This window comes from Argentina anserina, chromosome 2 (genome assembly GCF_933775445.1).
Source record: "Argentina anserina chromosome 2, drPotAnse1.1, whole genome shotgun sequence".
Classification (NCBI taxonomy): Eukaryota; Viridiplantae; Streptophyta; class Magnoliopsida; order Rosales; family Rosaceae; genus Argentina; species Argentina anserina.
The window spans coordinates 21265179-21291673 of NC_065873.1; the positions used below are offsets into that span (position 1 = coordinate 21265179).

General features: G+C 38.1%; 6 protein-coding genes across 7 annotated transcripts; 2 read left to right on the forward strand and 4 right to left on the reverse strand.

Moving 5' to 3' along the window:
* Positions 1-104: 104 nt before the first annotated feature.
* LOC126784396 (protein NETWORKED 3C) lies at positions 105-2986 on the reverse strand. Its single transcript, XM_050509862.1, has 3 exons — positions 2907-2986; positions 2664-2775; positions 105-989 (listed from the first exon to the last, which is right to left on the reverse strand). The coding sequence occupies exons 2-3, from the start codon at positions 2755-2757 to the stop codon at positions 313-315; spliced, it is 771 nt and encodes a 256-aa protein (XP_050365819.1). The 5' UTR covers positions 2758-2775; positions 2907-2986; the 3' UTR covers positions 105-312.
* Positions 2987-4303: 1317 nt separating this feature from the next.
* Positions 4304-7279, reverse strand: LOC126784936 (tubby-like F-box protein 3). The gene is made up of 5 exons (XM_050510484.1): positions 6406-7279; positions 5770-5857; positions 5389-5518; positions 5127-5306; positions 4304-4958 (listed from the first exon to the last, which is right to left on the reverse strand). The coding sequence occupies exons 1-5, from the start codon at positions 6745-6747 to the stop codon at positions 4484-4486; spliced, it is 1215 nt and encodes a 404-aa protein (XP_050366441.1). The 5' UTR covers positions 6748-7279; the 3' UTR covers positions 4304-4483.
* Positions 7280-8438: 1159 nt separating this feature from the next.
* LOC126784934 (sodium/hydrogen exchanger 1-like) lies at positions 8439-12897 on the forward strand. The gene is made up of 15 exons (XM_050510483.1): positions 8439-8943; positions 9230-9418; positions 9501-9619; positions 9775-9872; positions 9956-10015; positions 10308-10354; positions 10454-10648; positions 10741-10787; positions 10937-11003; positions 11095-11195; positions 11340-11441; positions 11634-11772; positions 11855-11917; positions 12179-12262; positions 12377-12897. Exons 2-15 carry the CDS (start codon positions 9272-9274, stop codon positions 12728-12730), a joined length of 1623 nt encoding a protein of 540 aa, XP_050366440.1. The 5' UTR covers positions 8439-8943; positions 9230-9271; the 3' UTR covers positions 12731-12897.
* A 2237-nt stretch (positions 12898-15134) lies between these two features.
* On the reverse strand, positions 15135-16014 carry LOC126784163 (uncharacterized). Its single transcript, XM_050509648.1, has 3 exons — positions 16002-16014; positions 15611-15956; positions 15135-15515 (listed from the first exon to the last, which is right to left on the reverse strand). Exons 1-3 carry the CDS (start codon positions 16012-16014, stop codon positions 15422-15424), a joined length of 453 nt encoding a protein of 150 aa, XP_050365605.1. The 3' UTR covers positions 15135-15421.
* Positions 16015-16782: 768 nt separating this feature from the next.
* Positions 16783-18096, reverse strand: LOC126784937 (uncharacterized). 2 transcript variants are annotated; one of them, XM_050510486.1, is made up of 4 exons: positions 17877-18096; positions 17727-17757; positions 17192-17358; positions 16783-17074 (listed from the first exon to the last, which is right to left on the reverse strand). In XM_050510486.1, the coding sequence occupies exons 2-4, from the start codon at positions 17736-17738 to the stop codon at positions 16978-16980; spliced, it is 276 nt and encodes a 91-aa protein (XP_050366443.1). In that variant the 5' UTR covers positions 17739-17757; positions 17877-18096; the 3' UTR covers positions 16783-16977. The 2 variants fall into 2 exon arrangements, with proteins under 2 accessions (XP_050366443.1, XP_050366442.1); XM_050510485.1 differs by lacking the exon at positions 17727-17757.
* Positions 17984-18965, forward strand: LOC126784164 (uncharacterized; the record flags this gene model as incomplete). Its single annotated transcript, XM_050509650.1, has 1 exon — positions 17984-18965. A coding segment is annotated over one exon (558 nt), but the record flags the coding sequence as incomplete, so codon positions are not given.
* Positions 18966-26495: the final 7530 nt, after the last annotated feature.

Consider the following 26495-nt stretch of genomic DNA (forward strand, 5'->3'; position numbering starts at 1 on the left):
TGGATCAGTCTTTTATAATTGTTGTTCGCATAAATGACCATTGTGTCTGCTGCATGGATGCAACACTTCAAATGAGTTTCTTGAATCAACAACAAATAACAAAGACAAAATAGGGGCTACCATATTTATACCAATGTAATTGAGTTACAATCAATGCAGAATAACACACCAACAACATAAGAAACCTGAGAAGCAGTCTTTGAAGGAAATACTAGACTCCTTACATAAATTACAAGGGAAATTACCCCAATATAAACATTTATATAAACTGTGTCCTATAATTATACTAATTGCAAACCTGCTAACCGACAGCTAGAGTGCAACAATTGGAGTATGAGACTTTGGGGACCTGTTAAACAACTTCCCTAGAAATGTAGCCTTCAATTTGTTAAACTCGAAGAAGGGACTCGAATTATCTGCTAATTCTCGGGCAAGATACTTTCTCAGCTTCACATTTTCCTGTTTGTAAACATCCACAGCTACACTCAACTGTCTTATTACCTCTCTCTTCTCATCATCTTTCTGCTTTAGCTGAGCCTGTTGAATTGTATTTTCCTCTTGGAGCCTCTCTATTTCTTCCTTTAACTTCCTCACTTCATCGTCACTGACTCTGCATGAAACCTTCCCTTCTGTTGCTTTATTAACTGGGGTTTCATCCTCAATTTCAGGATCATCAACTTCAGACTCAGTGTACTCCTCAGGATCACAGGTTTCAGACAGGCTATCGTAGGTTTCATCCACCACACTCATTGACTTTTCTGAATGGCATTTGGTTGAGAAAGGAGACCCTAATGTTGTCAGGAGGCGAGTTCCCGAATCAGACTTAACTAGATCATATCTCTCAGCTAATGACCTGTGAGCTCGATAAAATTCTTCAACCATGCCGATTAGCTGTGGTCGCTTCTTGTAATACATCTCTGCACGTTGGGCAAAAGAATCTGCATCTTCCTGAATCAGCTGTAGCATGGCATCTGTGTTCTTCTCCAGCTCTGCCATTAAAGGAGAAATACATTTAGTAAAGTGATAGTGGTGCACATGAACAAATAGTGACTCATACTATACCAAACAACCTTCTTGGCATCAACAATCCGAATTCATATGTAGCATCACCTTGGTGCATGCATCAAGATGATGCTAACAGTTGTATTGAGGTCTAAATATACATGTAGTTTTGTTTGATGGGTACAAAACCTTCCAGGCCCATATAAACAATCATGAAGTTGCCAAATAACAATAAAACAGGAAGCAAGAAGAGAGAAGAAATGATATTGCACATTTATAAATACATTTTTGAGTCCCACAGACTCTTTCTTTGTTCTAATGGAATAATACTATGTGCCTAAGGAAGGTTCTTTCAAAAACAACTAGGTTCTAGTAGGTCCAAAACATGACGATGACATGGATATCATATCTCAAGCTAAAGAGAGATCAACAAAAAGGTAGATCCTTTAGATTTTACTGTGGAACGTGGACCTTTGTTAAACTGCAATGAGGGCCATTACAGAGAACACTATGCATAATTGCATACACACCATTGCACTCTATACAATCATCAAAACATTGACAAGATATACCCAGAAGGCTAGAACCAGAGCCTTGAAGATAAGATATATTACACCTCTGGTTGAAGGATCATCGTTAATTTTACCAGCCCTATCACCAACATTCCTCGTCTATCATTCCTTTGTGCTAGGGGACCTCAAGAAGACCTTAACGATCAATTATAATAGGCATTAGTAAGCCAATTAGACCACCCACAAACTTAAGCTATGTTATTGATTTGTAGGCACTGTGATTTAATTTGTGTCTTTACTCTTTACATACTATGAAAGTACATTTTTATCAAAGTTCTCTAAAATTGATTACTGTACCCATCAAGAGTGGCCATTAAAAAAGTTAACCTTGAAATGCCTGAGCTCAACTCAACTAAAATTTTACAAAACTGTATCATAAACAAAGGTGTTGCCGGCCACAAAATTTAGTCCAAGGAATTTAATAAAATAAATTAAAACACATGTAAAGACCACAATTTAGCAAATCTGATATAGCAAAGCCATACAACCTTTTGTATCCATCTGCACCAATCCATTTTCAATTATTTCACATATTTTATTGGCAAGGATGGTCGGTTTAAACTATTTTGACTATTAATCTTGATAAGCAATAAACTAATGTACGAAACTTAGCATCTAATTTCTTACATAACCAAAGGCAAGAAATTCTCGTGTTCAGATAAAAACAATGACACTCAGTAATCAACTCTCACCACCAGTCTCCGCAATTCCGATCACTCAAATTACACGGAAGCTGAACAATTCATTAATTTCAGATCACAATCTATGAAACTTACTCACAGAATTGAAGATGAGCAACTTGACACCCTTCTGTTTAAATAATACCCCACTTAGTTATTCAGTTCCCAATCTCACCCACCAGTCCCCCCAAATATGTTCACTCATTTCACCTAAAAGCTTCAAACTTTATACACAAGGTGACCAGGGTCCCCTATTCCCCACCACAAAAACCAAAAAAAGAACCCAACTTTCAAATCTCAGAACCTCAAAAACCCACAACGGTCATAAATCACAACCCCATTTCCACAGTAACATCTAAAAACACCAGATCTAGAACAAGAAACAAGAAGTCAAGAACAGAGAGTGTACCAGCCAGAGTCGACTGAAGCCATGGAGTTCTTGTCGAGTTGCTTCGGCTGTCAAACAGCCAGTAATGCGACGCCTGCTGCTGCTTCTTCATCATCTTCTTCTTCCTTCTTACCTTCAATTCAACCCCCCAAAACACTTCAAAATTTAATCAACCAAAACCAAAACTCAAGAACCCAAGTGTTCAAAAGCACCGAATTTCAGAACCCAGGATCCAGAAATGAAAGTTAGGCAGGAAAAAAGTACCTGGGATTTGAAAGAGGGCTTAGGGATTTGAATCTCCTCTCACACATATACCTTCCTTCTGAGCTCAGAGAGACAGTGAGAGAGAGACTGCGAATTTAAATGCCAACTCCTCAGCCTGCGTATTTGTTTGTCTTTATGTTAACACTGTAAGCCAATGACATCTCGACACGTAATATCCCACGATTTGAAGTAAACACTATGTTACAAAATTTGAGGGATTCAAACATCTCGGAATTTACGAAATTGCTTGATCTTTTGTCTTTCTTGGCTGCGGATATGGAGGGCATTTTAGGAAATGTGGGGAAGGAGGACTGAAATCTAGCTGGGTGTTTCAGTGAATCGAGGGTGGGGAGCGTAGTGGGGGTCCCATGAACAAGTAGGAAAAATGGCGTGAAGAGGAAGGTGCATCAATTTGTAACGGTCGAAGAGGGAATGGGATTTCAATCATCTCAGCATGCCAAACATCGTGTGTGAGTGGGAGTCAAAGTGTGGTTTCAAGGTTGGATCAGACTAAGAATAACTTAATCACTGTGCTTAGTGGAAGCCACACTAGAGTATAATTGGGAGGTAGTTTGATTTCATGGGTATTGAAGAAATGAGGTGGCTTTGTTTACATTGTTTGGTTAAATAATTTGTGTTCTTGAATCTATGAAGGGGTGTTTTTTGCATTTTCTATAATTACAATCAGAAAATGGCGGTAACTTTGCTATAAAATATTAATTCATTCATGTTAACATGTGAATTGTTAGTGTTCAAAACAAGAGATACTGAAAAATATACTCACGGAAAATGTTTTAACGAACTTTGAGGTTCTAAAACGATTAAAATTTTATAAACCTCGTATAAGTTTCATGATATGCTCTTCTAGTCACCAACTTAAGTTGGGCAGTAGAAAAACCCTCACTACAGTTTTGGACCAAATCCTAAATCTGAATGTCCAACTTTCCTGGGCTACCGGTAAGCTCAATTTACCGATGGTGAAAACGGTGCAGTCAGAATGGGAGGTTATCTGCTGTGCTGATTGCAGTGTTGCTGTATGGGAGAAATAACTTCTCTTTTTGGCAAAGGCAGTAAGGACTAGGGAGATTGATTCTTCTACTAGTAGAGGAATTAATGGAGGGAGGAAGCTTCTGCAAGACAGCATGAATAGCCAGCCAAAACAGGATGCCAGGCATTCTTAGCCCTCAAGTTCGATCAGGCTTCCTCACTGATCAACAGCTCTGCAAGTCATAAATCCAATACACTAAAATAGAAATTTGAAAAGGTGGTATTTACAATAGAAAATGCATCACATCAGGAAGGCCCAATTTGCATAACCTTTCTCTCTTTCTAACATTCTGGAAGATATTACTGTTTCTGATCAACAGCTCTTTCCATAATACATGAAAACCAGAAAATAGAGGAGACTCAAGGGATTGTAACATTAGCGTTGAATGTAAGATCAAACATCTCGACAATATGAAAGCACTCTGAAAACGCAAAAGGAGAGAAGAATTGTTTTCATCATATAAGTACAAACTATGTAAGTTGAAACACTGAGTCCAAACACTAGTAGTGGACTTCAACTTGCTTGTCAATTATTCACAAGCAATCTTGGTGTCAAAGCTGCTAAGGCAGATAGCAAATGCCTGGAAGGCTGAAATTGGATACTGGTAATCCATTGTGAATACATCTTTGCCTACTTTTCCAAACTGAAGAATGACATTTTCATGCTCTGGGCCAGCAGCAACTCCATTCTCTGGAGAAGCAACAAGCTGAAAATTTTTGACAGAAGCAACAGTTACCCGCCCATTGAAGTTCAGACACCAGCACTGGAGTTGTTCGTGCCACCTTGGTGCCTTGTTCCTTAATACCAGCATGCCTTCATTCTGACCAGATTGTAACCCAGATTGAACACTCTCTCCACGACCTGATTTTGATCTGAAGAAAGGGAGTGATGGAATACTATCCAAATTGCTATTGACAAATTCGGTCTGCGTAGGGGCCACACCTCCTGGCTCAACAGCACGAGCAGGGATACTGTCCATTACACACTGCATTCTCCTAGGACCTCTGATCAAGATGATTTATATGTTAGAATTTATCTAAAATGTTACAATAGAAACTAGCAATTGAATAATGATCAGCCACAAATCTGCCGGTGACCCAAAAATATTAAAAAGGTATCAAACAATAAATGTCGTAAAGCTTCAGTAATTATCTTCAACAACAATTTCATACCTGGAACCCAAGACGTTCAACTCATAAGCAATGTGCGCCACAGGATAATTGCCAGCAGGAGCTCTGGGTGACACTTGTTTCATATTTACAAGTCTGGTGGAATGACACTTAGTGACTTTGGCACCAGTATTAGTTGGTTGTGCATCATAGATTGTGAACTTGGTACCCAGAAAATTTGATCTGTTATAAAGGAAAAATGAGATGATGAATATAATTTCGAATTATGATGAAGAGCTAATAATTTCAGGCCACATAAGCATACCTGAGCTTTCCAACAAAGGCACTGTTCCCTTTTGACACATCTTCAGAATTCAGAGAGATGATATAATCTGTGCATGTTGGGCGTCTACACTTTCTCGCAGCAAGAAGAAACTTTCCATCATCAGTTGAAGCTGACAAGGGCAGACAATAAAGGTAAAAATTCAAAATTTATTATCTCACTTCTCATAAAGGAGTCTTACTACACCTGAATTTGTTTTTATGTGTTTTATAACTTGTTCCAGTCCAATTACACAAACAAATCCAAACTTAAAACCACATCAACCTCTTACCATGAGCACTTGGACTCATGATAGCAGATTAATCCCAGGAAGAGCAAAACTGGATCAGCGCAATCAGACAGGACAAATATTCAGTAATTCACCTTGATTTAAGCCCAGGTAAAGATAATATGTCTGGTTGCTACGACTCCGCTTTATATAGCATTGGAGAAGCGAGTCCCTGGGTCCAGGCTGCAGGTTATAAGCAAAAAGGTTTCAATTGTTAGCTCAGTGGAGAAGGGGCAGATACAACAGGATAAAATATCAACAAGATGTTAGTGTCGTACTACCATATCAATCAAGAGCAAAAATGTTACGCAACACGTAAGAGAAAACCTGTGAAGTAGCTTTGAAATAACTATGATACAATCTCAATATATCCCAAAATCTAAGAATCATATCAACAACAAAAATGGTTTTCCAAAAACTGAAAATTATGTTCCAAAATGTTCCACACTATCAATAGTCAGTCTTAAGTTTAACATATCTAACTGAACTTGTCATTTGAGTTTTATAACTTATAACCTTACTTGAATGCTGGATTACATCATGATAAGGCATGTCAAACTTTGTATGTGAGAGTCACCCAAACATTTAACAATAACAGTTATCAGAGGGCCATAATATTCTCGACACCACAATTTCTAAACTCAACCTAAGATTGTATTTTCCTTCATCTACAAATTAAGTACAGGAAAAAGAACACAATCAGAAACAGATACAAATCCAGCATCACAAACCTGCTTCAAGGAAATTGGAAACGTCAGCTTGCCCGAAACTTCTGCTGACTTGACAATCTCCTTCATGATCTCCCTCCAATTCTTACACACACCGGCACAAGCAACCACATTTTTCCTTGGAGGCCATGTATCATCAGACGCCTCAATCCTCATCAACACATCCCTCAAAAGCTCCGGCGGCATGTTAGCCCAACAACTCTGCTTCAAAGTATCAATCCTGAACGAGGTGTCCTGAACAACCCGGTGTGACCTCGGTTTCATCCCAAATGTCACATCAAACCCTTTCCTCGAAATGCTCCCAAACTCTCCTTTCATATCCTGAAGTATACTCTTGAAAGACATCACAATTTCACCACCTCCTTAACCTATCTACACCTCAACTAACTACAAACCTTGTACCAAACAACCTTAAATACCTCCAAACTAGCCCACATTCAACATAAAATCAGCAAACTAACTAAACCCATTAGCCTAAAGTCTTCAAACCCTATAACTGTCACTAATACCCAATCTGAGATCTACGACCAATAACTGAAACAAACTGATACGAATCAACTAACAAAACCGCCAAATCGAATCAAATATTTAAACTTTTCCCCACAAATCTCTCTCCAAATCAGTAAAAGGCTAACCTTTCAGAAAGCCCATGTAAGATTGAGCCACACACACCCTCAGAAACCGCGTCAAACAAGGTCAGGAATTGGAGGATTTCAGGTGAGGCCGGCTACGACGGAGTTGGGTCCGAAATGCAAGCAAAGAGGAGAAAGGTCGCCGTTAAATTAGGGTTTTGGGGTGGCGAGTGACTCCTCTGTGCTGGAGTCGCCGAGAGCAGTGATGGCTGAGATGGGTCCTGTTACCAATACCACGCTTCCTTATCTTTTAGCTCTCTCTCTCTCTCTTCTACTTGTCTGAATCCGATTGGTACTTCGGGTTTGTGTAGATTTTGGGTTCGGGTTCGAGGTTTTGTCAAACTGTGCTGAATTGGCCCAACAACAAGAACTGGTATCCCTTTTTTCCTTTTATGACAAGGATTAGATTAATGGGAAACGATGATGAGGACTTTATATCAAGGAAGGAGGAATATTTAGAGCAATAGATGCAGGTTGTAAAATGACATCTGACCAATAATTTGATAGTGAATTGGGTATGTGAAGAATCGTACAGTGGACATAAGATTTTGTCCAGCGCGGTTCAAATAAATTTTTAAATATTTAAAATACAGTTATTTCGACCGTTAAACACTTTAAATACAGTTACATTGAGTAAATTCGATAGTTATTAAGTTAAAACAGCACTAATATAATTCATCTGCCACTCTTTGACTATGCTATCGGTTTTATACTCTGATTCTGTATGTTCCTAAATAGAATGAGTGGTTGTAAGTTGTAACTATTTAGCAAAATTTATAAATTTATGATTTAATTTTGGTATAGCTGTTAATGGAGTGCATCTAATCTGTTAATTAAACTTAATGGGAGTTCAAGTATAGTTTCACCACTTAGATTAGTGGTGTTTTCAATCCCCAAGTTGTTCTTTTGTAATCAAGTTATAATTCTTCTTTTAAACTCGGTTTTATCTTTTAGTCTTTTAGTATTTGGGTTCTATTCAACAAGGCCTTAATGATTAAACTAGCATGCCTCAAACTCTAACCTAATGATATCGATCAAACACTCATACTATTATTAGATTATTACGTACTATTAGTTTGAGTTTACCATTTCCAAGACTAAAATATCACTGTCATGAGGAGAACAACTAGCATGAACTTTAACCACCCGATTGATAGCGTGTCAAACAACGATCAATTTTCAGATAAAACTAGATGAGAAATCATGCAGTACGTATCTTCAAGTCTTCAACAATGAAATTTGTATGGGTGTCAAAGCAACAAAAAAAATATTATGTGTTGGGAAAGTCTAAAAGTCCAACAATTTTAATACTCAGAAATTAAGAAGATTTAGTAGTGTGTGTTTTTTTTTTATTTCTAAAACAAGAAGAAGAAGATTAGTAGTTGGAAACAAGAACCAGAGCAGGTTACGGAGTCTTCACCGAGGTTGAGCTATTGTCGTCTTCTAACAGCAACAACGAACCAGTTTAGATTTCAAATGCCACTTCGAATCTGACACCTGGTCTTCCAGAACAAGGCCACTTTCTAATCGTGTCAACTGTCAACCGTAGCGTGGAGTCTACAACAAGCCATTTCTCTTCTTCCAAAAAATCATTCACAAAGACTCATTCCTCTCGCCGGCAACGTCAACGGCTAGCTAACCACGACGTACCACAACCTCCGGTGTCCGTTAATGCACTGTATCGATTATCAAACCACCTTTCTCTCATTTTCTAGAAGTCCTTTCTTTCCTGGTATAGCTTGTAGAGTCCTTTGCTTGCTTTCCCATTAAGGAATCCCATTCGTCTTCTCCTTCCTCCCCCTCCTCAGTTTTTCTCTCTTTAAAACTCTTCCCGTCTCTAAAAATCCAGTCTTTACAAAGTCTTTGACATCCCAATTCGCAGCGGATTGCTATGCTCTAGCGATCACAGGTGAGAGTTATCTTGCTTTTTTTTTCATTGATATCAAAGTTTGCAGCTTTACGTCAAAATTCTTAAGGCTAAAGCTTTGTGTCGCTCGGTGACTTATATGTAACAAATGAACTTGGTTTAAGCTCCAAGTCTCAATGTTTTCCTGTTTTGGGATTGTATGGTTATAAAAACATATGCAGAGTTAATTTGGTACCTGAAATTGAGCTTGAGATGGGTTTTATGATTTTAGCAGAGAGATATATGAACACTTTGGTTGACTATTTATTATGTTGGGTGTTTGTGACAGTGGGGATTTTAGTTGGACTTGGTCGAGAGATTGAGCCTAGTCATGGATTGGACCACTCTTTTTATGAAGATGGATGCCTCAGTTGATTCAATAACTCTATTCGTGGTGCTTCTTTGCTTTTGCATTGTGATTGGTCATCTTCTGGAGAAGAGTCGATGGATGACTGAATCTGTTACTGCTCTTTTCATTGTAAGTATGAATGTTGTAATTATGTACAATGTAATTGCATGTTTCTAAGAATGAGGGTGATTGTTGTTATGGCTTGTTGCAGGGTCTTTGTACTGGGATCTTTATTCTAGTAACAACCAAGGGGAAAAGCTCACACCCCTTTGTATTTGATGAACATCTTTTCTTCATATATCTTCTGCCGCCTATTATATTTAATGCCGGGTAAGTAAGCTATATATTCTGTATCTGAGCTTTCACGTTTTGTTCTCAACTTCTGATATGTGTATTTACATAACGAGTCATTGATGGTTTCGCTGCGGTGAGCACTTATAATTGTATGTACTTAGTTCCTTGGTTTTTCTGTTCTCCGATACCAGATTCCAAGTGAAAAAGAAGCAGTTTTTTCAGAACTTTATCACAATCTCCTTGTTGGGTGCTGTTGGCTGTTTGATATCCTTTGTGATTATATGGCTGGGTAAGCTTCATGTCTCTGTTGTAACAGATACTCGTCAAAGCTATGGTTTATCGTTGTTTTTAACTTAAATCATATTGATCCAGGTGCGACGCTTATGTTCAGAAATTTGGACATTGGTTTTCTTGATCTCAAGGATTATCTTGGTAATTGATCTATACGAGTTTTCCATCCTACTTGCATAAACTTAATTTGCCATATTGATACATCTTCTGCCTCACTCTATGACTTAAATTGAAATGTTATAATGAATTTCATTTTAAGGCTTCTGCAATAATGTTATACACATATCATCATCATCACCTTCATAAACTGCACTACTGGTTATATTATGTTTCAACTGTTAAGAGTTCAAAATGTGATGTATCTGATACATGTATTGAATTGTTACTTTTCCCTTTATGTGCTCTTATACATGTTTCACTTCAATACTTGTAGCACTTGGAGCTATCTTCTCGGCTACAGACACTGTTTGCACTCTCCAAGTACGTATTATTTTAATCCACGATTGCGCACACAGAAGCAAAAGATGAGTGGATTTTAGAAACAATTTTGCGTTCTCAACTTTCCATGTTATGTTCCAGGTGCTTAATCAAGATGAGACACCTTTACTGTACAGTCTAGTCTTTGGAGAAGGTGTTGTGAATGATGCTACATCTGTGGTACTCTTCAATGCAATCCAGCGGTTTGATCTCTCCCACATCACCTCAACCGTTGCCATGGGGCTCTTTGGCAACTTCATCTATCTGTTTATAACAAGCACAGTGCTTGGTATAGTTGTGAGTATCTCTCTCTCTCTCTCTCTCTCTCTCTCTCTCTCTCTCTCTCCTTTGTGATTTTTTTGGTGAGTGACATTTGTCTGCACTTGCAGGTTGGATTGCTCACTGCATATGTCATAAAGAAATTGTATCTTGGCAGGTAGCTATTCTGCACTCTCTTTCTTTTTCTTTTTTGTGTTTTATTTTTTCCCTCTTTTAGTGCTGGTAGTATATGTAAGGTCTTCTACTAGGCATTTATCAATGATTGCTCAACTTAATCGTGTGATGGGTGTTGTTTATTATTTCCAGGCACTCTACTGATCGTGAAGTTGCACTGATGATTCTGATGGCTTATCTTTCATACATGGTGGCAGAAGTAAAGATTTGATTGACCCTTTTGGACTGAATGATCCATTTTGACATCCATTAATTTGCACGGTTGCTGACGAATTCTGTTTATCTTTCAGCTATTCGATCTAAGCGGCATTCTTACTGTTTTCTTTTGTGGAATTGTCATGTCACACTACACCTGGCATAATGTGACTGAAAAATCAAGAGTTACAACCAAGTAAGTGAACCCTGTCAATGGTTTTTCATTTTTCAAAGAACTGAAAATTGTGATGCGCGCACACTTCTTGTTGTACATGAAATGTACGCGCAGATGGAAGTAGAAATGGAACAAAAATTACATCTGCTGGTTTCACATCTGCAGGCATGGGTTCGCAACACTGTCATTTATTTCAGAGATTTTTATCTTTCTATATGTTGGTATGGATGCCTTGGACATCGAGAAGTGGAAATTTGTAAGCAAGAGGTAACGCCTTTAAGCAAATGAATGATCAATAGGCGCTTATATTGTTGATCAACTGTACGGCAGCCTAAAGCCCTCCTTGTTAAAACAAGTCTTTGCAGACCATTTAATGTGTTGAAACATAATTTGGTCTTCCATTTGCAATCATATGTTGTACTATCTTTTAATATGGGACTAATTTCGTCTGTTCTACAGTCCTGGGAAATCAATCGGTGTCAGTTCGATACTACTTGTCCTGGTTCTGGTTGGAAGAGCAGCTTCTGTATTTCCTCTATGTTTCCTTTCAAACTTAACTAGGAAATCTCAGAATGAAAAAATTGGGTTTAAGCAGCAGGTAGTATTTTATATGCCATCTGTTACTTTGAACCTTAAATCTCTTAAATTACTTAGTGACTTCATACCAATAACTCAAACAGGTAACAGTATGGTGGGCTGGACTCATGCGAGGTGCAGTATCTGTGGCTCTAGCTTATAATTGGGTAAGGAATAAATCAAACTTTTATTAACTCCATTTTCCTTGGCATGCCATCCAATAAATCATCATCAATCTGGAATCCCCTTCAGTTGTAATTTCCTTGATTGACTAGGAGAAAGAGTGCTTGCATATATTGCTCTCCACCTGTGTAAAGTTTGCATGGGGGTCTGTATTTAGGATGTTATAGTAATGTTACTGGACTTATTGGGCTCTGGTTATTCATCTGAAATTGTTTCCATCAAAGTTTGAATGCTGTGTTTTGCAGTTTACAATGTCGGGGCGCACCCAACAGCCTGGAAATGCTATTATGATCACCAGTACAATTACAGTAGTTCTCTTCACTAATGTGGTAAAAACTTCATCCTGGCTCTACAATTAACTTGACATGCTGATCCATAGTCTGGTATATAAAAAACTTTTCTGTTTTGAGTTCACTCGTTTAATTGTTCTTTGGCCAATGTAGGTATGCGGATTACTGACAAAGCCTCTTGTAAGGTTCTTGCTACCACAACATAAACAATCGAGTAACACAATGTTGCCAGAAATATCATCTGAGATGTCTCTGGTTCTACCAATCCTGACTAACAGGGACGATCCAAAACAGGACAGCATGTCTGGGAGTGATAACACTCCTCGTCCTAATCTGCGTATGCTCTTGACAAGACCAACTCCTTCGGTACATTACTATTGGCGTATGTTTGATGATACCGTCATGCGTCCTATATTTGGGGGTAGAGGATTTGTTCCACATATTCCTTCACCGGAGCAAAATTCTCTTCATGAACGGTTACTTCCGGAACAGGACATAGTAGAGTAATATATAACAATAGCTGCAACTTACAAGTGGAAATAGCATAACCTTACAAGTGCTGATAGTCAAGCTTCTTGTGTGCCTTGCACTTTTAGATGTATACATTTTGGTAAAGTTTTCTGTAAATGGTTGGAAACTGAAATTATAAAATCGCCTCTAGACCTCATCACCAGCCTGAAGTTCTGACAATGGGATCAATTTTACTTGCCAGTATTATACATATGGAAACATTATAACAATCAAACTATCATTGGATTAGATTTATCGGGTGCATTGAGAGTCCAGTTAACTATAGTTTTCGGAACTTCATCCTGCGATGACAGTCTTCTCATGCTGCATTGGTCCAACGCTTCTTTGAGAGTTTTATGGTTCCACAATAGGAAGCCATACTCTTGCTTCCCACTTCCCAGTATGATCGGGACTTTAGACCTGAGAATCGTTAGAATTATTGGAACCGCAGCGAAATGGTCGATTCGATTTGATTCTAAAAAAAATTACTAACTCTAGAGGAACCGCACCAAAACAACCAATTCAATTCGATTCCGGTTTTTATTTTTGAAAATGATTTTTGAACTGTTAGAACTAAGTCTTCACAACTATATAAGAAAAATCCTAAAAAGAAATTTTTTGTCGCCACCTCCCTCATCACTTTCTTTACTTTATTTCTTAGACTCGTACTAATCACTATATAAAACTAAAAAGAAAAACATATACGCTTTCTTCACGAATGTGTGCTCGATCATTGGTTTGAACCAATATTCTTTGCACACATACAAAGTTCTTGTTTATGATTTCAGAGACTCCGTTAGAATTTTTTTTTTTCCCTTCAATATCGTTAGCTAAATTTGTGACTAGCTATCTAGTATGTTTCAAGTCTTCAAGACTTCAAGTATTTGTGTACGTACGTTGTTTCTTGTCTTCGTGACAGCAATTGAAGGTGCAGTTCATAAAGTTTTGCATGTGTTTCTCGTTCCGGTAACGAAATCGACTGCTTTGAGAGTAAATGCATGTCTAAAAAATATGGTGAAAATGCAATTTTTTTTAATGGGAAAAATGCAATTTTTTAGGGGAAGTGAAAATGCAATTTGTTTAACGGAGGAGATTGATATATTCAGATGCCAAACACCACTTCCATTTATCACTTTGATTTCGCCTTGCTCTATTAGATGTTGGATTATGTAGTACCACCGATTCACCTAGCAAGCACACTTTCCATCTGTAATAGTGAAAATGAGTAGATGGGGCAGAGTCTAGAGTTGAAATTTTTTTCAAAGCAAATTCTTTAATTTTGGTCAGCAAGTATACGAACAATGTTTTATTCAAATAATCAAAAGTTTCATGTTTAATTATAATTCAGAACTTCATAGGAGAGTATATGCAATCAGCAAACAAGCATGAGGAAAAGTCATGCTGTTTCCAGATTGAAGATCACACTGAAAGTAACGGACAGCAACTCTGGTATGAGTAGGAGAAGGTATGCCAACCAATCCATGTGAACAAGTACCATGCCTCTTGAACCTGCCTGGCTTAAACACTAATCTCTAATTGAGTCTGTCTATATATATAATGCTCATTTCAATCACAGAATTCCACAACACCACCACCTTCAGACACAAACCAGAAGCTACCAAAAAGATCATGGAAAGCCGAAAGATGAATGCAAGTAACTTCCAGATACCCCTTCACTACCCAAGGTACAGCAGAAAGGATTACGAGAACATGCCTGAGTGGAAGCTCGACCGTCTTCTCGCACAGTATGGGTTGTCTGCGCATGGCGACTTGGCCGGCAAGAGAGACTTTGCCATGGGTGCCTTCCTCTGGCCCGATCATCATCGCCGTGAACCAAACTCTTGTAATAATTCAAACCAGAATAACACCATCAAGGCAGTTTCCAGTTCTCTTAGAGACAAAAAGGTCATGTAGCTTTCTACCTGTAGTTTTAGTTTTTACATGTCTCAACATCTGATGTATGAATGCTATTTAAAGCCTTGTTTATTTCCAATTTATATTGCATACCCAAACTCTAATCACACTTAGAAATTCAAATGGAACCATGATTTTAATGCCCACGCTCTCATATATCATAAGACTGGTTTCAGCAATCCCAAGTTCCCAACATTGAACAAATTAAACTCCCAGACAATCAAAATTTACAGACGAAGTACATTTTGATACATGGCATTTTCAGTAACTCGATCTACAATCCAAGATACAGTTGCAGAACACAACCATTCAAATTTCTGCTTACCGCAAAAGGCGCAAACAGTTCTAACAAACCTGAACCCTGGCAATATACCTCACCTACCAAAATTGCCACTGAACTCTTGCATAGCTCAAATATCTAATAAGATATTTCTCCAGAGCTCATCGAACAAAAAAAAAACAATTCAATCATGTCTCAAAGATTGCATTTGGAAGAATAAGTATCTATCATTTCAATTTGAAGTAAACAACAAGGTTCTCGTAACAGTGTAACTGAAGAACTCAGCATAAAGCTCACACAATACAACTTTCTTCACTAAAATCTACATTAACAAAACTCAAAACACAATGTGCAAGTAATAATCTGTCTTACTTGTAACCACTTGCATGACTAATACTATATATAACTCCCAATTATTAGGTGGCTACATTTGGTATTCAAACCAAGTGAACCAACCTCATAATAGTAGTACTGTAGTAGGAAAACAAACTGTATCAGAATGGAGGAGGTCCTCCAGGAGGTCCGTATCCGCCACGAGGTCCGCCAAAGCATTCATCTACTAAACAACAGCAGCACAAGCAAGAGAAACTGCAATTCACAAGAACAACACTCAAAAGTTATGTCTACATACGTAGATTGCAAGCGCAAGAAATAGTAAAACATCAAAACCCAGTCATACTTACCATGAATATATCATCTCGTATATCCCATTGCCAAAGCCACCAAAGAACCCACCAGGTCCACCCCACCACCCGCCACCATATCCCGGACCCCAAAATCCACCAGGCCTACCCCAAGGTCCTCCCAGGCCAGGACCCCATGGTCCTCCAGGACCTGGACCCCAACCTGGTCCTCCTGGCCCATGACCCCATCCACCAGGCCCACCCCCTCCAGGACCTCCACCCCAACCACCCGGCCCTCCGCCTCCAGGACCGCCACCCCAACCACCCGGCCCTCCGCCTCCATGACCTCCACCCCAGCCACCTGGCCCTCCCCCTCCCCCTCCACCCCATCCACCACCACCTCCACCTCCACCCCATCCACCACCATCTCCACCTCCACCTCCACCTCCACCTCCACCATCCATCACTGACCTTTTATTTCAATATTAGGAACACCGCAGGTAGCAAACACAGGTAGCAAAGTAAAATAAGAATGGCAAGCAAAGAACTTTGTAAGAGTACTCCAGATGTAGCTGATCGGCTAATCAGCCTGATCCAACTTGAGCTAGCTTACCCCCTATGTAATCCCATTGCCAGCACCACATTCACACACTTCTAACAACTTCTTTGAACTCAAACTTGTAACTGTAAGTCAAACCAGACAACACTTATCCTATTTTTCTACTTACCATTCCAACTTATATGACTACAAACAATCTGAACATTTGAACGAGTCATTAAATTCAAGAATAAATACAAATCCACCCCGCAACTGAGTGACAGTAAGAGTTCAGCTCATGAAAGTTTATTGGAAGTGGACTACGCGCCTAATTGCTCTAGCAACAGACTGACAGTTTTGAGTTTCAATCAGAAACATACATACAGTTCATCCATCATCCTACTGTTCATACTATTCTGCAGAAGAAATAACAGCCATCTTCTAATCACTGCATGATTTATGTATGTCATTTACGTGGGAACGGAAAGTAGAATATTTAGTGCATCAATTAGTCTTCAAAATTTGGTACTTATATAGCTCAATATAAGATCATTCTCCAGGAGCTCATTGAAAAATTAAAACATCTCTCAAAGGGATTGATTACAGGTGAACAAGTGTCTTTCTCATTTCGATTTTTAAGTAACCAAGGTTCTCGTAACACTGTAACTAAAGCATTCAGCATGAAGGTCACAACTTTTCACTGAAGTTTAGATTAACAAATGTGGTCAGAATAAGCTGACATTAACAAAACTCAAAATGCAAAGTGGCAATAATAAGCTGCATCCAGTAGAGAGCTTCATAATTATATATATAGAGCTCTTGATTATTAAGTACTACATAGAAGTATAGATGCAGCCAACCTCAGTATAGTAGTAACAAATAAACTTCATCAGAATGGAGGAGGAGGTCCTCCAGGAGGTCCATATCCACCACGAGGCCCACCAAAGCATTCATCTAGCAAGCAACAACAGCACAAGCAGTGGAAGCTGCCATTTGGCCAATCGTAACACAAATCAGTATTCAATTTAACACACTTAACACATTGCCTGCAGTAACAATAACAAAGCACAAGAGATACTAAAATATCTCAATTCAGTACTTACCAAGAACATATCATATCGCATAGGCCATTGCCAAACCCGCCAAAGAAGCCAAATCCCGGACCCCACGGTCCTCCTGGACCTCCAGGCCCTCCCCCTCCAGGACCTCCACCCGGACCACCTCCACCATGCATGGCTGACCCTTTATCAGAATATTGGCACAACCGCAGCTAGAACACCCCAGGTAGCCGCGTAAATAAATAGTGTAGCAAGCAAAAGAACCTCTCTCAGAGTACTCCAGATGTTGCTGAGACTCGAGAGTACCAAAGTTTGAGCTATGAGTGCAAGAGCAGTTTATTCTAATCCTGCATGAAGACACTTCTAACAACTTCCGGAACTCAAACCTACTAGTCAAACTATACAGCACCTATCCTTCTTTCTACATGCCTACTTACCATTCCAACTTATATCAGTTTTAACAAACTGAAAATTTCATAGCTGAGTCTTTCAATTCAAAAAGTCTACCAAAATTATTCTAGCAATGCATTGACAGTTTATTTAGTTGCTATAAAAAGACAAACAGAGAGCATGCATGTACCTTCCGATTCATCCTAAATTCCTAATTCGATCTGCTGCACAGAGAACAATCATAATCTAAACATTCCAGAAAGTATCCGAGCAGATAATCAAGGTCAGTTTAGTAATTCAAAGATAGGCTTATTATATACTTGATTGGTACTAGGTTTACCTCTGGACTGAGCTTTTTCCCCATTTGTGAGACCCGGCAGTCAAAATGGTTGAACCCAAATTGAAAGAGAGCATGGAAGAGCTGTTGAAGTTCACCCTTGAATCCCACATCAAGGGTACCCTGAAATCGACCTAACCTTGCCCACTGACCTCTGCTCCCATCTCCTCAACAACCCGAAAATCGACACCAATTCCACGCAAGAACAAACCCCAAATCCTTCATACAAGCAACTATCACTATCCCTATGTAAATCCATCACTTCCAACCAGGATTCCCAATTACTCAACACACTCAAATCAGTAGACTTTGAACTCCATGTTCAGGAGCCCTTCTTCACACAAATCAAACATGGCATAAAGACAACCGAAGGAAGATGCAACGTTGGTAACTACAGTCGAATCGAAACAGGAGCTCCGATCCTCTTCAACAAATGTCTTGTTGTCGAGGTTAAGGAAGTCAGATCGTATGGTTCGTTTTCTGATATGTTGAAGGCAGAGAGCCTAGAGAAGGTTCTGCCCGGTGTGAAAACCATTGAAGAGGGTGTTCAAGTCTACAGGAGATTCTACTGTGAGGAAACTGAAAGGTCCAATGGTGTCATTGCCATATGTATTGAAAAATTGGCTATTCAACCCTACTTGTACTTGGCCAAATTATTAGGGTCGTGAGGGAATTCAAAGCCTTTTGAAGGCTCAATTCACATGAATTCAGTGTCTAAAATTTGTAGCTATACCAAATGAGGAAAATAAAAAATTCAGTTAAAGATGTTATCTTTTTTTAGTTTTTATGCGATTTCAGAACAAGCAAAAACAAAGGATGAGATGAAAGACAGGCCTCAGATTAGCATATTGGCACATTCCTCAAGCCAACGACAGCCGATTGTGGTGTGGATGGAAATGGGAAATCCACACAACTGCGCATAAGAACGGCGTCGTTGGTTCCTAGCCCCAACGCTTCTCATCATCAGCCCCCATTACACAACATCAGAAATCCAAAACGACACCTTCCCAGAATAACGGATAGGAAAATCCCTAATCATTTCAGGACCAACTACCAATTCAGAAAATAAATTCGATCGTTTTGAAATTTGGGTTAAATAAAAGAAGCAAAGGAACTGAGTCGAAGGGTTTTGAGTCCGTCTGTGGTGGTGGCTGCCTTTCTCAATTTATATATCTTTGCATATTTACTTTAATACCCTGCCTTGTTATTCGTTTCGATTTTTTTTTTAAATTTGGCAGAAACAAAAACTTTATTAAATGAAAAACAAAAACTTTATTAAAAGTGAGATTTCGAATAAAAACTCTTTAGAAAAAAAATATAATTGCGGAATGCTGAATGATAATCATAACTTATTAAATCAAAGATCAAGATGCACAACCGGAATTTGAGTTTAAATCGCAAATATCTTTCGTTTTCACTTTCCTATACAGTTATACTTGTAGCTCTTCAATTCTTCTCTTTTCTTTCATTTTTTTTCGTACACCTTCTATTTTAGCTCATCACACTCCCATTTTAGCTCATAAAAGATTATATTTTTAACTGCTTACAGTATGCTCACCTCCATGCTACCTCCTCTACGTATAACAACATACATTCGTCACCAACATTTTCTCGATTGTTACGTGAATTCAATGAAATACACACGTCTAGATTTTTGAGTGGATTAAGACTTCAAATTGCCTACATTGTGAGATGTGGCACATTGTTAACACTCCTTTTAAAGCTGGACTATGTTTGTCTTGGGGGACAATTTACATGGTTTGGGCAAAGCAACCATAGCTGTTGCCACTAGTTTTGGTAACTACTATTTGCCGGAATATGTTTTGAACTCAAAACAGAGAAAAACTTGCGTACAAACTAGTATGTACGCGTGCGTCCAAACTCTCGTTTATTTGGACACTTTGGGAATATAAATACATGATTTTAACCGTTCAAAAGTTTAGTTTATTACTAAAGATCATTTATGTAAAAGATCAACATAAACAAAAATCGTCTTCATAGTCGATTGCATCAAACAAATTGACGGTTGATCATGAGACTACTAACTTTCACCATAACCGTTATTTTGTTTGATGCAATCGACTATGAAGACGATTTTTGTTTATGTTGATCTTTTACATAAATGATCTTTAGTAATAAACTAAACTTTTGAACGGTTAAAATCATGTATTTATATTCCCAAAGTGTGCAAATAAAACGAGAGTTTGGACGCATGCGTACATACTAGTTTGTACGCAAGTTTTTTCCCTCAAAAAATATACAACCTATAGTCCCAAACAATACAGAGTTTTGTTCAAAAACCATTTTGAGCCAAAAGGCCCAATTATAAGGCCATCCATGCAATGGGCTTTAAACTACAGTCTACAGACATATCTGTATGAAAAAACTGTAAGTCAATAGCTCAAACCTTTGTTGCATCGAATTAGGTTCTCTCGCATTTGAAAGAACAAAATCAACATCAGAATCCAGAAATATGGTCCCAGATCCGGCAAAACTGAGGGACAGATTAAGACTGGAACTGGCGGTCCATTATTAGTTGGACCACTAGATGGTTAATAACAAAGGATATTGATAGCTAGTTCAATCAATGAACTAGAGCCATCTGATCAAACTGTTTAGAGGGATCACATCAATATTAACCCTCCATCAAGAGGACTACGAACCTAGGACAGCTACGTAATTAGAACCAAAGAGGTCCAGCTGGCCCATGAAATGAACTGATCGAAACCCTAGAGATGGGAATTGGTAACGCAAAGTTTATACAAGTGTAATATGAGATGCAAGTTTCGACTTGTGTGTGAGGGTTTTTGATCTCACCCAACAAGGACCACTTTAAGTTGAAGAACATATATAAGCATTATAGCAAATGATGCTGCACATTAATCAGCTTCTTTTGCCCCACAAAGCATGCTTCATTATGGTACGAATGTATTACTATGAATCGTGGTACCAGTTATATATGGTTTTGGGAGTATTAGGCTAGCACAAGTTCTTTTGCTGAAGTGAGGATATCGATGTCTCTTGTTCGAGTTGGGTGCATTGCTCAATTAATGGATGTGTTCTATGAACTTCATGTGTTTGAACTTAGGATAACTGGAACAGCTTTGCGAATACATGCATAAGTTTCAAATCTGGTACGTTCTAAATGTATTTCTATATATACCTACGTTATCCTTTATTTTGTAGCACTATAGCTCATGCATAGCTCCTAGCTATTTTGTGCGAGTGAGAGGTCTAGTTATATTTTGGACGAACATTATCTGTTATATATCCTCGTTTGAGTTATCTAGTTAGAATCAATCTCGTATCACATTTAGCAAAGTAATAACTACGTACATGTTAAACATAAAAAAATAAAATAAAAATAAAAACAGCTTTCTTAATTCTAAAGTATCTAACAATTAAGTAGATTGCTGCACATCCCTAGCTCTCTTTTTTTGGTCTCAAAGCACTTTTAATCCATGATATTAAATAGTCGTTCTTCAATTTTTAGTATCATACACATGTAACGATTGCTTTGTGAATATAATTGATTTGATCAATAGTCATTCAATCATCTAAACTATGACACGAAGTATAATTTATCCAATAAAGAAGAGACGATAATAATCACAAGTCGGGAATGCTATTGTTGAACTTGTTTTTTGTCAATTCATAAGAATGACCGATGACTCTTGTAGATATGACCGAGATCAACATGCATGTTTCTTTAATTAGATGCCTCATTTTTCTTCACATATAGCATATATGCATGCATTGTCCGACTGAGTATCAAGATTCAAGAAGCAATGAAGTAATGGCGTGATGGAATAGATTCGCTTCAAGATAATGTCTAAGTATCTAATTGATGGCCAATGATTTTTCTCTAACTAAACAATTAATCCATGAATTTCACGGCCTCAAGCTGTTCTCAGCTATGAGGTACAACATGCGTGCCGAATATGAGTTTGTCTTTCTTGTAGACAAACTGAGCAGAAAGGCCAGGTTCAAGGAAGGCTGCCGGTAGAACGTGGTGCCTCTACTTTTAATGGAAACCAACCAATTCATATAATCGATCTAACATGTAGAACATGGATCTATATAGCTGCAGCTGCAATAGTGCAATCTTGGCTTAGCTTGGATCCTAGTTTCGTACGTACTACGGTACTAGCTAGCTTGCATGAAAATGGTGGACGTTGCTGAAGCGTTTTCATAACTGACTGCTGGTGTACGTAGCTGCTGGCCGGGTGCGCACGAACTGTATTCGATAGCATAAGTTCTGCGACATGGAGTAACTATTGTTGGAAGAATCTATTATCGATTATACATTTATACCGGTACTCGTCTTGAGTTGTCTAGGGTTTTATAGCTTAGATGTACATTGTCGACTTGGTATGCGAAAGAGTAAGACTTACCGGAAATGAGACAAAATCAATAAGAAGAACAAAGAGTTTTGACACTACACTCTTGCATCTAATGAAATTGCTACTGATTAGTTTTAAATATATTGCTCGAAGTCAATCACATTATGAGTTGACGTATCACACATTAAAATGCATGTGTTCACGTAGCAATCATCATAAAATTGTGCATGCAGTCGGCTTCAAGTTTCGATTTCGCCACATGCATATGTGCTTTGAGTACGTAATACCTCGCATTAGAAGAGTACAATTTGGAAATCAAATTGGATAAGAAGAGTGACCAATTGAACGAACTATCCATTTTAAAGAACAACATTCTTTAATAAAGGATTGCATACAAAATTACGAACTTCTAATTAAACGTTCTCTTTCGTCTGACGTCTCTTTGTTCGATTTGTGATTATATGACAGGCCAGGGATTAGGAGCTTTATCCATCGTGATAATAGAAAAGGCTGCTCATCATATCTATCCACATTTTTGGTTTGAAAAATGAACACCTTCATACTAATCTTTGATTAGTCTTGCTTTCAAGAAAATACAAAAGAACCACATTCTAATCGTGTACTTATTACTCACAGCCTCCATTCAATCAAATCCAGTTTTTACTAAAAGCTATACCCACTAAGCCACGTGTCAAACACACATTTCATAAGGCCGAAAAATTAGGTAAAATTCCATTCCAAGCCTTTCTTTTCCAAAAGCTCAACCTAACAGTGAAAAAAGCACAATGAAGAAACCATTTACAATGATCACGATTAAATTGGACGTAGCGTAAACCACTGTCAACCATACAGATTAAGAAGAGAGCCCCCGCCAACCAGCAACCACCACGTCAGTACTTATACACAGTAAAATTATGAGAGAGAGAGAAGAGAGAGAGAGAGATGATCGCCGTCGGTGATCGATGATATATATAGCCATTGTCAAAGCAGCACTGTTACTGTTGCTCTTACGTTCGTAAAGCTCTGAGAGCTTAAGCTAAGCTTGTGCTTTGCTTTTCTCTATGACTTGGCTTTTCTCCTCTCACCCGTCAAAACCACAGGTCGATATCGTCCCCAAAGATAAAAAAGCTCACGCCAAGAGAGAGAGAGAGAGAGAGAGAGAGAGAGGAAAATTAAAGGTGGTGTCTGTCACTGAAGTTTTGATCAGACGGTGCAGGCCAGGCCGGCACAACTAGGGCAGGCAGACTTTGGAGACCACCCCACCCCCGCCCCCTCTCTAGTCTCCGTCCTCCTCTTCTCTACCCATGCGGCCACCGCTTGTTTAGGCCCCCCTCTACTTCCCACAAATTTTGGGCTTTAGGTTCTTGTTTGTTTGTCTCTTGTCTCCGGTGTAAACTGGTGCTTCGCTTTAGTAGTTCCCCTTTACCTCGCAAATGCGGGTGGTATGGTAAATATGCCCTTCCATATATGGGGTCAGATGCCCTAGACCATACATATATTGTGCTTTGTTTTATATGAACAACATGATTTTGATGATAACCCTTAAGGTTAACGTTAGACAATCTTTTTCGTCCGCAATAGCTTGTTTGAGTCCATTTGTACGTTCACCAAAACTTTAGAAAAAGGAGAATGCAGCTATCTAAGCAACGACGGGATTTTAGGAGAGCCTAGTCGAAAATCGAAACAGCTTATTTGCGTAGAGGCGGTAGAGCATTGCTCTAAATTCTTAAGAAATGGGGGATAAAAGTGGCCAAAAAGCTATTGTAATCTCGTAGACAAAGATTGACATGACAAGATTATATTTGCACGTTAGTCGTATAAACAGTTTTCCATGACGATAAAAGCATAGCCAATATTAAGCTCTGTAGAGTAGAGTTTTAATTTCTTTTTATTTATTTATTAATTTAATAAATAAATAATTTTTTTGACTACATGTATATCTTATTTTGTTTCGATCTCTGGTTTTCCTTTGTAGGAGCCATCAAATACACAGCCGAGACGAGTGACCATTTTTATCCCCATTTTGTTCTTTTTCGTGTTGTAGACTTGTAGTCAACAAAAGTTTGCGACATTTCCTATTCATGCCACTAACATCCAATCCCTATATCTCTAACAATACACTATAGCTACGAAGATACGAAGATAGGTGCATGCTGCATTCCTTTTTGGTGTCATGATCTTGGTACAAGTTACCAAAGCTCTATTGAGGATAGAAAATTTTCGTTTTTTTTTAAAGAAAAAAATTACTATGTTCTTGTTTTGTTTACTCTATATCTTCCCCAACTTTCATTTAAATTAAATCATGAGTTTATATTTCTTTCGTAAGCGATAAAATTTCATAACAATGCTACGGTATATAGCTAAGTCAAATACATACCGTATGATCTATCGGTATCATTCTCCCTTTCGAATTCATTCTCCCGTTTGGGAATCTAATTTTAGTGATCAATACATGACCGTGGGGTATGTCAGTGTGGTTAATTTTATCCATAGGCTATGGCATTTTAGGGGAGTAAGCAGATTGTGTCAGCCCCTCTCCCTTTTAGCCATTCATACATTATTGTTGCAAAATGTATTGACAAAAGTTCTTCACATGTAAAATAGTTTTCAGAGCAAAATATAGAAGAGAGACATTGTTGATTATGACGATTTGTCAAGATTGTCGGAAGTTCTTGTTCTTATGCCTATTCTACAATTACTACTATAAGAGTTATTGACAACAAATTATAAAACCTCAGAAGTTACTTCATAAATTATTTTCGATCGCGCGCGATAACAGCTTTACAAGTTACTTTAGAGGTTACTCGGATTCCATTAGATGTCCTCTATTACGTACTTACATATCATGCATCATATACTGATTCAGTGATTCACACTTTAAAATCACTAATTGCTCGTGGTATATATAGATGGAGAGAGTGATTCGAGTTTAATCAATGATAAGATAAGGACTCTTCCACTAACACATAAGAAATTGACAACATTATTAAGAAATTATCATACTTAGGTTTCAATCACGTGAAGAGGTATAATTATATCTATGATATGAATCACTTGATGCGCAAACATGTCATGAGGCATCATATCATAGCTTTCAATTACAATAAAGTGTTCATTAATTTAGACCAAGTATCTCCATACGAAATCATATCCCGGCCCTGAGATTTTTATGTTGCCATTAATTCCTATCGGATTGCTTCACATCTCATACGTCAATAAACCTTTCCTTTTCTCTTTTATCATTGTCTGAGAATTGGTTGTTTTTGAGTTGAATTTAAAACCTTTAGTTGTTAAATTTGACAGCATCACAGTCAAGGGCATATTATTTTGTGACGAAAACGTATGTAATATTTTATACGTACATGTTAACGCAAGAATGTATACATTATTAGTTAGTGATGAATAACATATTAAGTGTGTTTTCTTAATATCGTAATTTGAGACTTTCAACACAACATTTTTTTTCATGTAATTAATAAAAACAATTGGTTTATGAGGTTAATTGGATTCCAATTGAAGGTGATAGTCCACTAATCCAGAAGAAGAAGAAGAATGAGGTTTACTATACAATCCTTCATATGTTTTGGGAATTAAGAAAAGGTTAAAGCCTATGTTATTCTTAAATTAGTAGTTGGGGACGAGGTTAGGGGAAAGAATGAGGTTTACTATACAATCCTTCATATGTTTTGGGAATTAAGAAAAGGTTAAAGCCTATGTTATTCTTAAATTAGTAGTTGGGGACGAGGTTAGGGGAAAATCGAAACCAAACACGCAAAACTAGCTGTAATAGAGCCCGAAGATAACTCTTACAACACTAACAATAGTACAATACTCGAACCTTTTGTTCGAAAACTTTCTTAATATTTGTAATAACCCTAGATTTTTAGAACCACATTTGAATTGAATTGAATTCTTTTAAGTTATGAAATTCAATTAAAATGAAATTGTTTGTTTGCAAACTTTACGAAACGGAAACGGAAACGTTCCGAGAACGTTTAATAAGAAAACGTTACGTTACCGAACGATTATATCGATTTTTATTCCGTCGATCGGTTTCGAAAACTTCCTTCACAAAAGTTGTAGAGCTCGTCGATACGAGTTCGTGGATATGTGACGCGTTCTAATCGGAAGACGTACGAAAAAGTTATTAACGTCGGAAGTTAGTTTCCGATTTGGAAACTAGTATAAAATAGATATTTATGGGATTAGGGTTTCCATAATCAGAAACCCTCCCTCTCTCCTTTCGACCCGCCTCCCTTCTCCTTCTCTCTCCCCGAGC

What these genes read in the sequence shown, in the direction of transcription:
- LOC126784396 (XM_050509862.1), bottom strand. Translation starts at nt 2,757, where the DNA reads ATGATGAAGAAGCAGCAGCAGGCGTCGCATTACTGGCTGTTTGACAGC. An exon ending in GCTTCAGTCGACTCTGGCTG is followed by an intron (nt 990 to 2,663) that starts GTACACTCTCTG and finishes CTTTAATGGCAG; the next exon opens with AGCTGGAGAAGAACACAGAT.
- LOC126784936 (XM_050510484.1), bottom strand. Translation starts at nt 6,747, where the DNA reads ATGTCTTTCAAGAGTATACTTCAGGATATGAAAGGAGAGTTTGGGAGC. An exon ending in TTACCTGGGCTTAAATCAAG is followed by an intron (nt 5,519 to 5,769) that starts GTGAATTACTGA and finishes TGCCCTTGTCAG; the next exon opens with CTTCAACTGATGATGGAAAG. An exon ending in GCCTTTGTTGGAAAGCTCAG is followed by an intron (nt 5,307 to 5,388) that starts GTATGCTTATGT and finishes CCTTTATAACAG; the next exon opens with ATCAAATTTTCTGGGTACCA.
- LOC126784934 (XM_050510483.1), top strand. Translation starts at nt 9,272, where the DNA reads ATGGATTGGACCACTCTTTTTATGAAGATGGATGCCTCAGTTGATTCA. An exon ending in TGATCTCAAGGATTATCTTG is followed by an intron (nt 10,016 to 10,307) that starts GTAATTGATCTA and finishes CAATACTTGTAG; the next exon opens with CACTTGGAGCTATCTTCTCG. An exon ending in TTTCATACATGGTGGCAGAA is followed by an intron (nt 11,004 to 11,094) that starts GTAAAGATTTGA and finishes TTTATCTTTCAG; the next exon opens with CTATTCGATCTAAGCGGCAT.
- LOC126784163 (XM_050509648.1), bottom strand. An exon ending in TACGAGATGATATATTCATG is followed by an intron (nt 15,516 to 15,610) that starts GTAAGTATGACT and finishes TGTGAATTGCAG; the next exon opens with TTTCTCTTGCTTGTGCTGCT.
- LOC126784937 (XM_050510485.1), bottom strand. Translation starts at nt 17,900, where the DNA reads ATGGGGAAAAAGCTCAGTCCAGAG. An exon ending in GGAAAAAGCTCAGTCCAGAG is followed by an intron (nt 17,359 to 17,876) that starts GTAAACCTAGTA and finishes GGGGTGTTCTAG; the next exon opens with CTGCGGTTGTGCCAATATTC. An exon ending in TGCGATATGATATGTTCTTG is followed by an intron (nt 17,075 to 17,191) that starts GTAAGTACTGAA and finishes GCCAAATGGCAG; the next exon opens with CTTCCACTGCTTGTGCTGTT.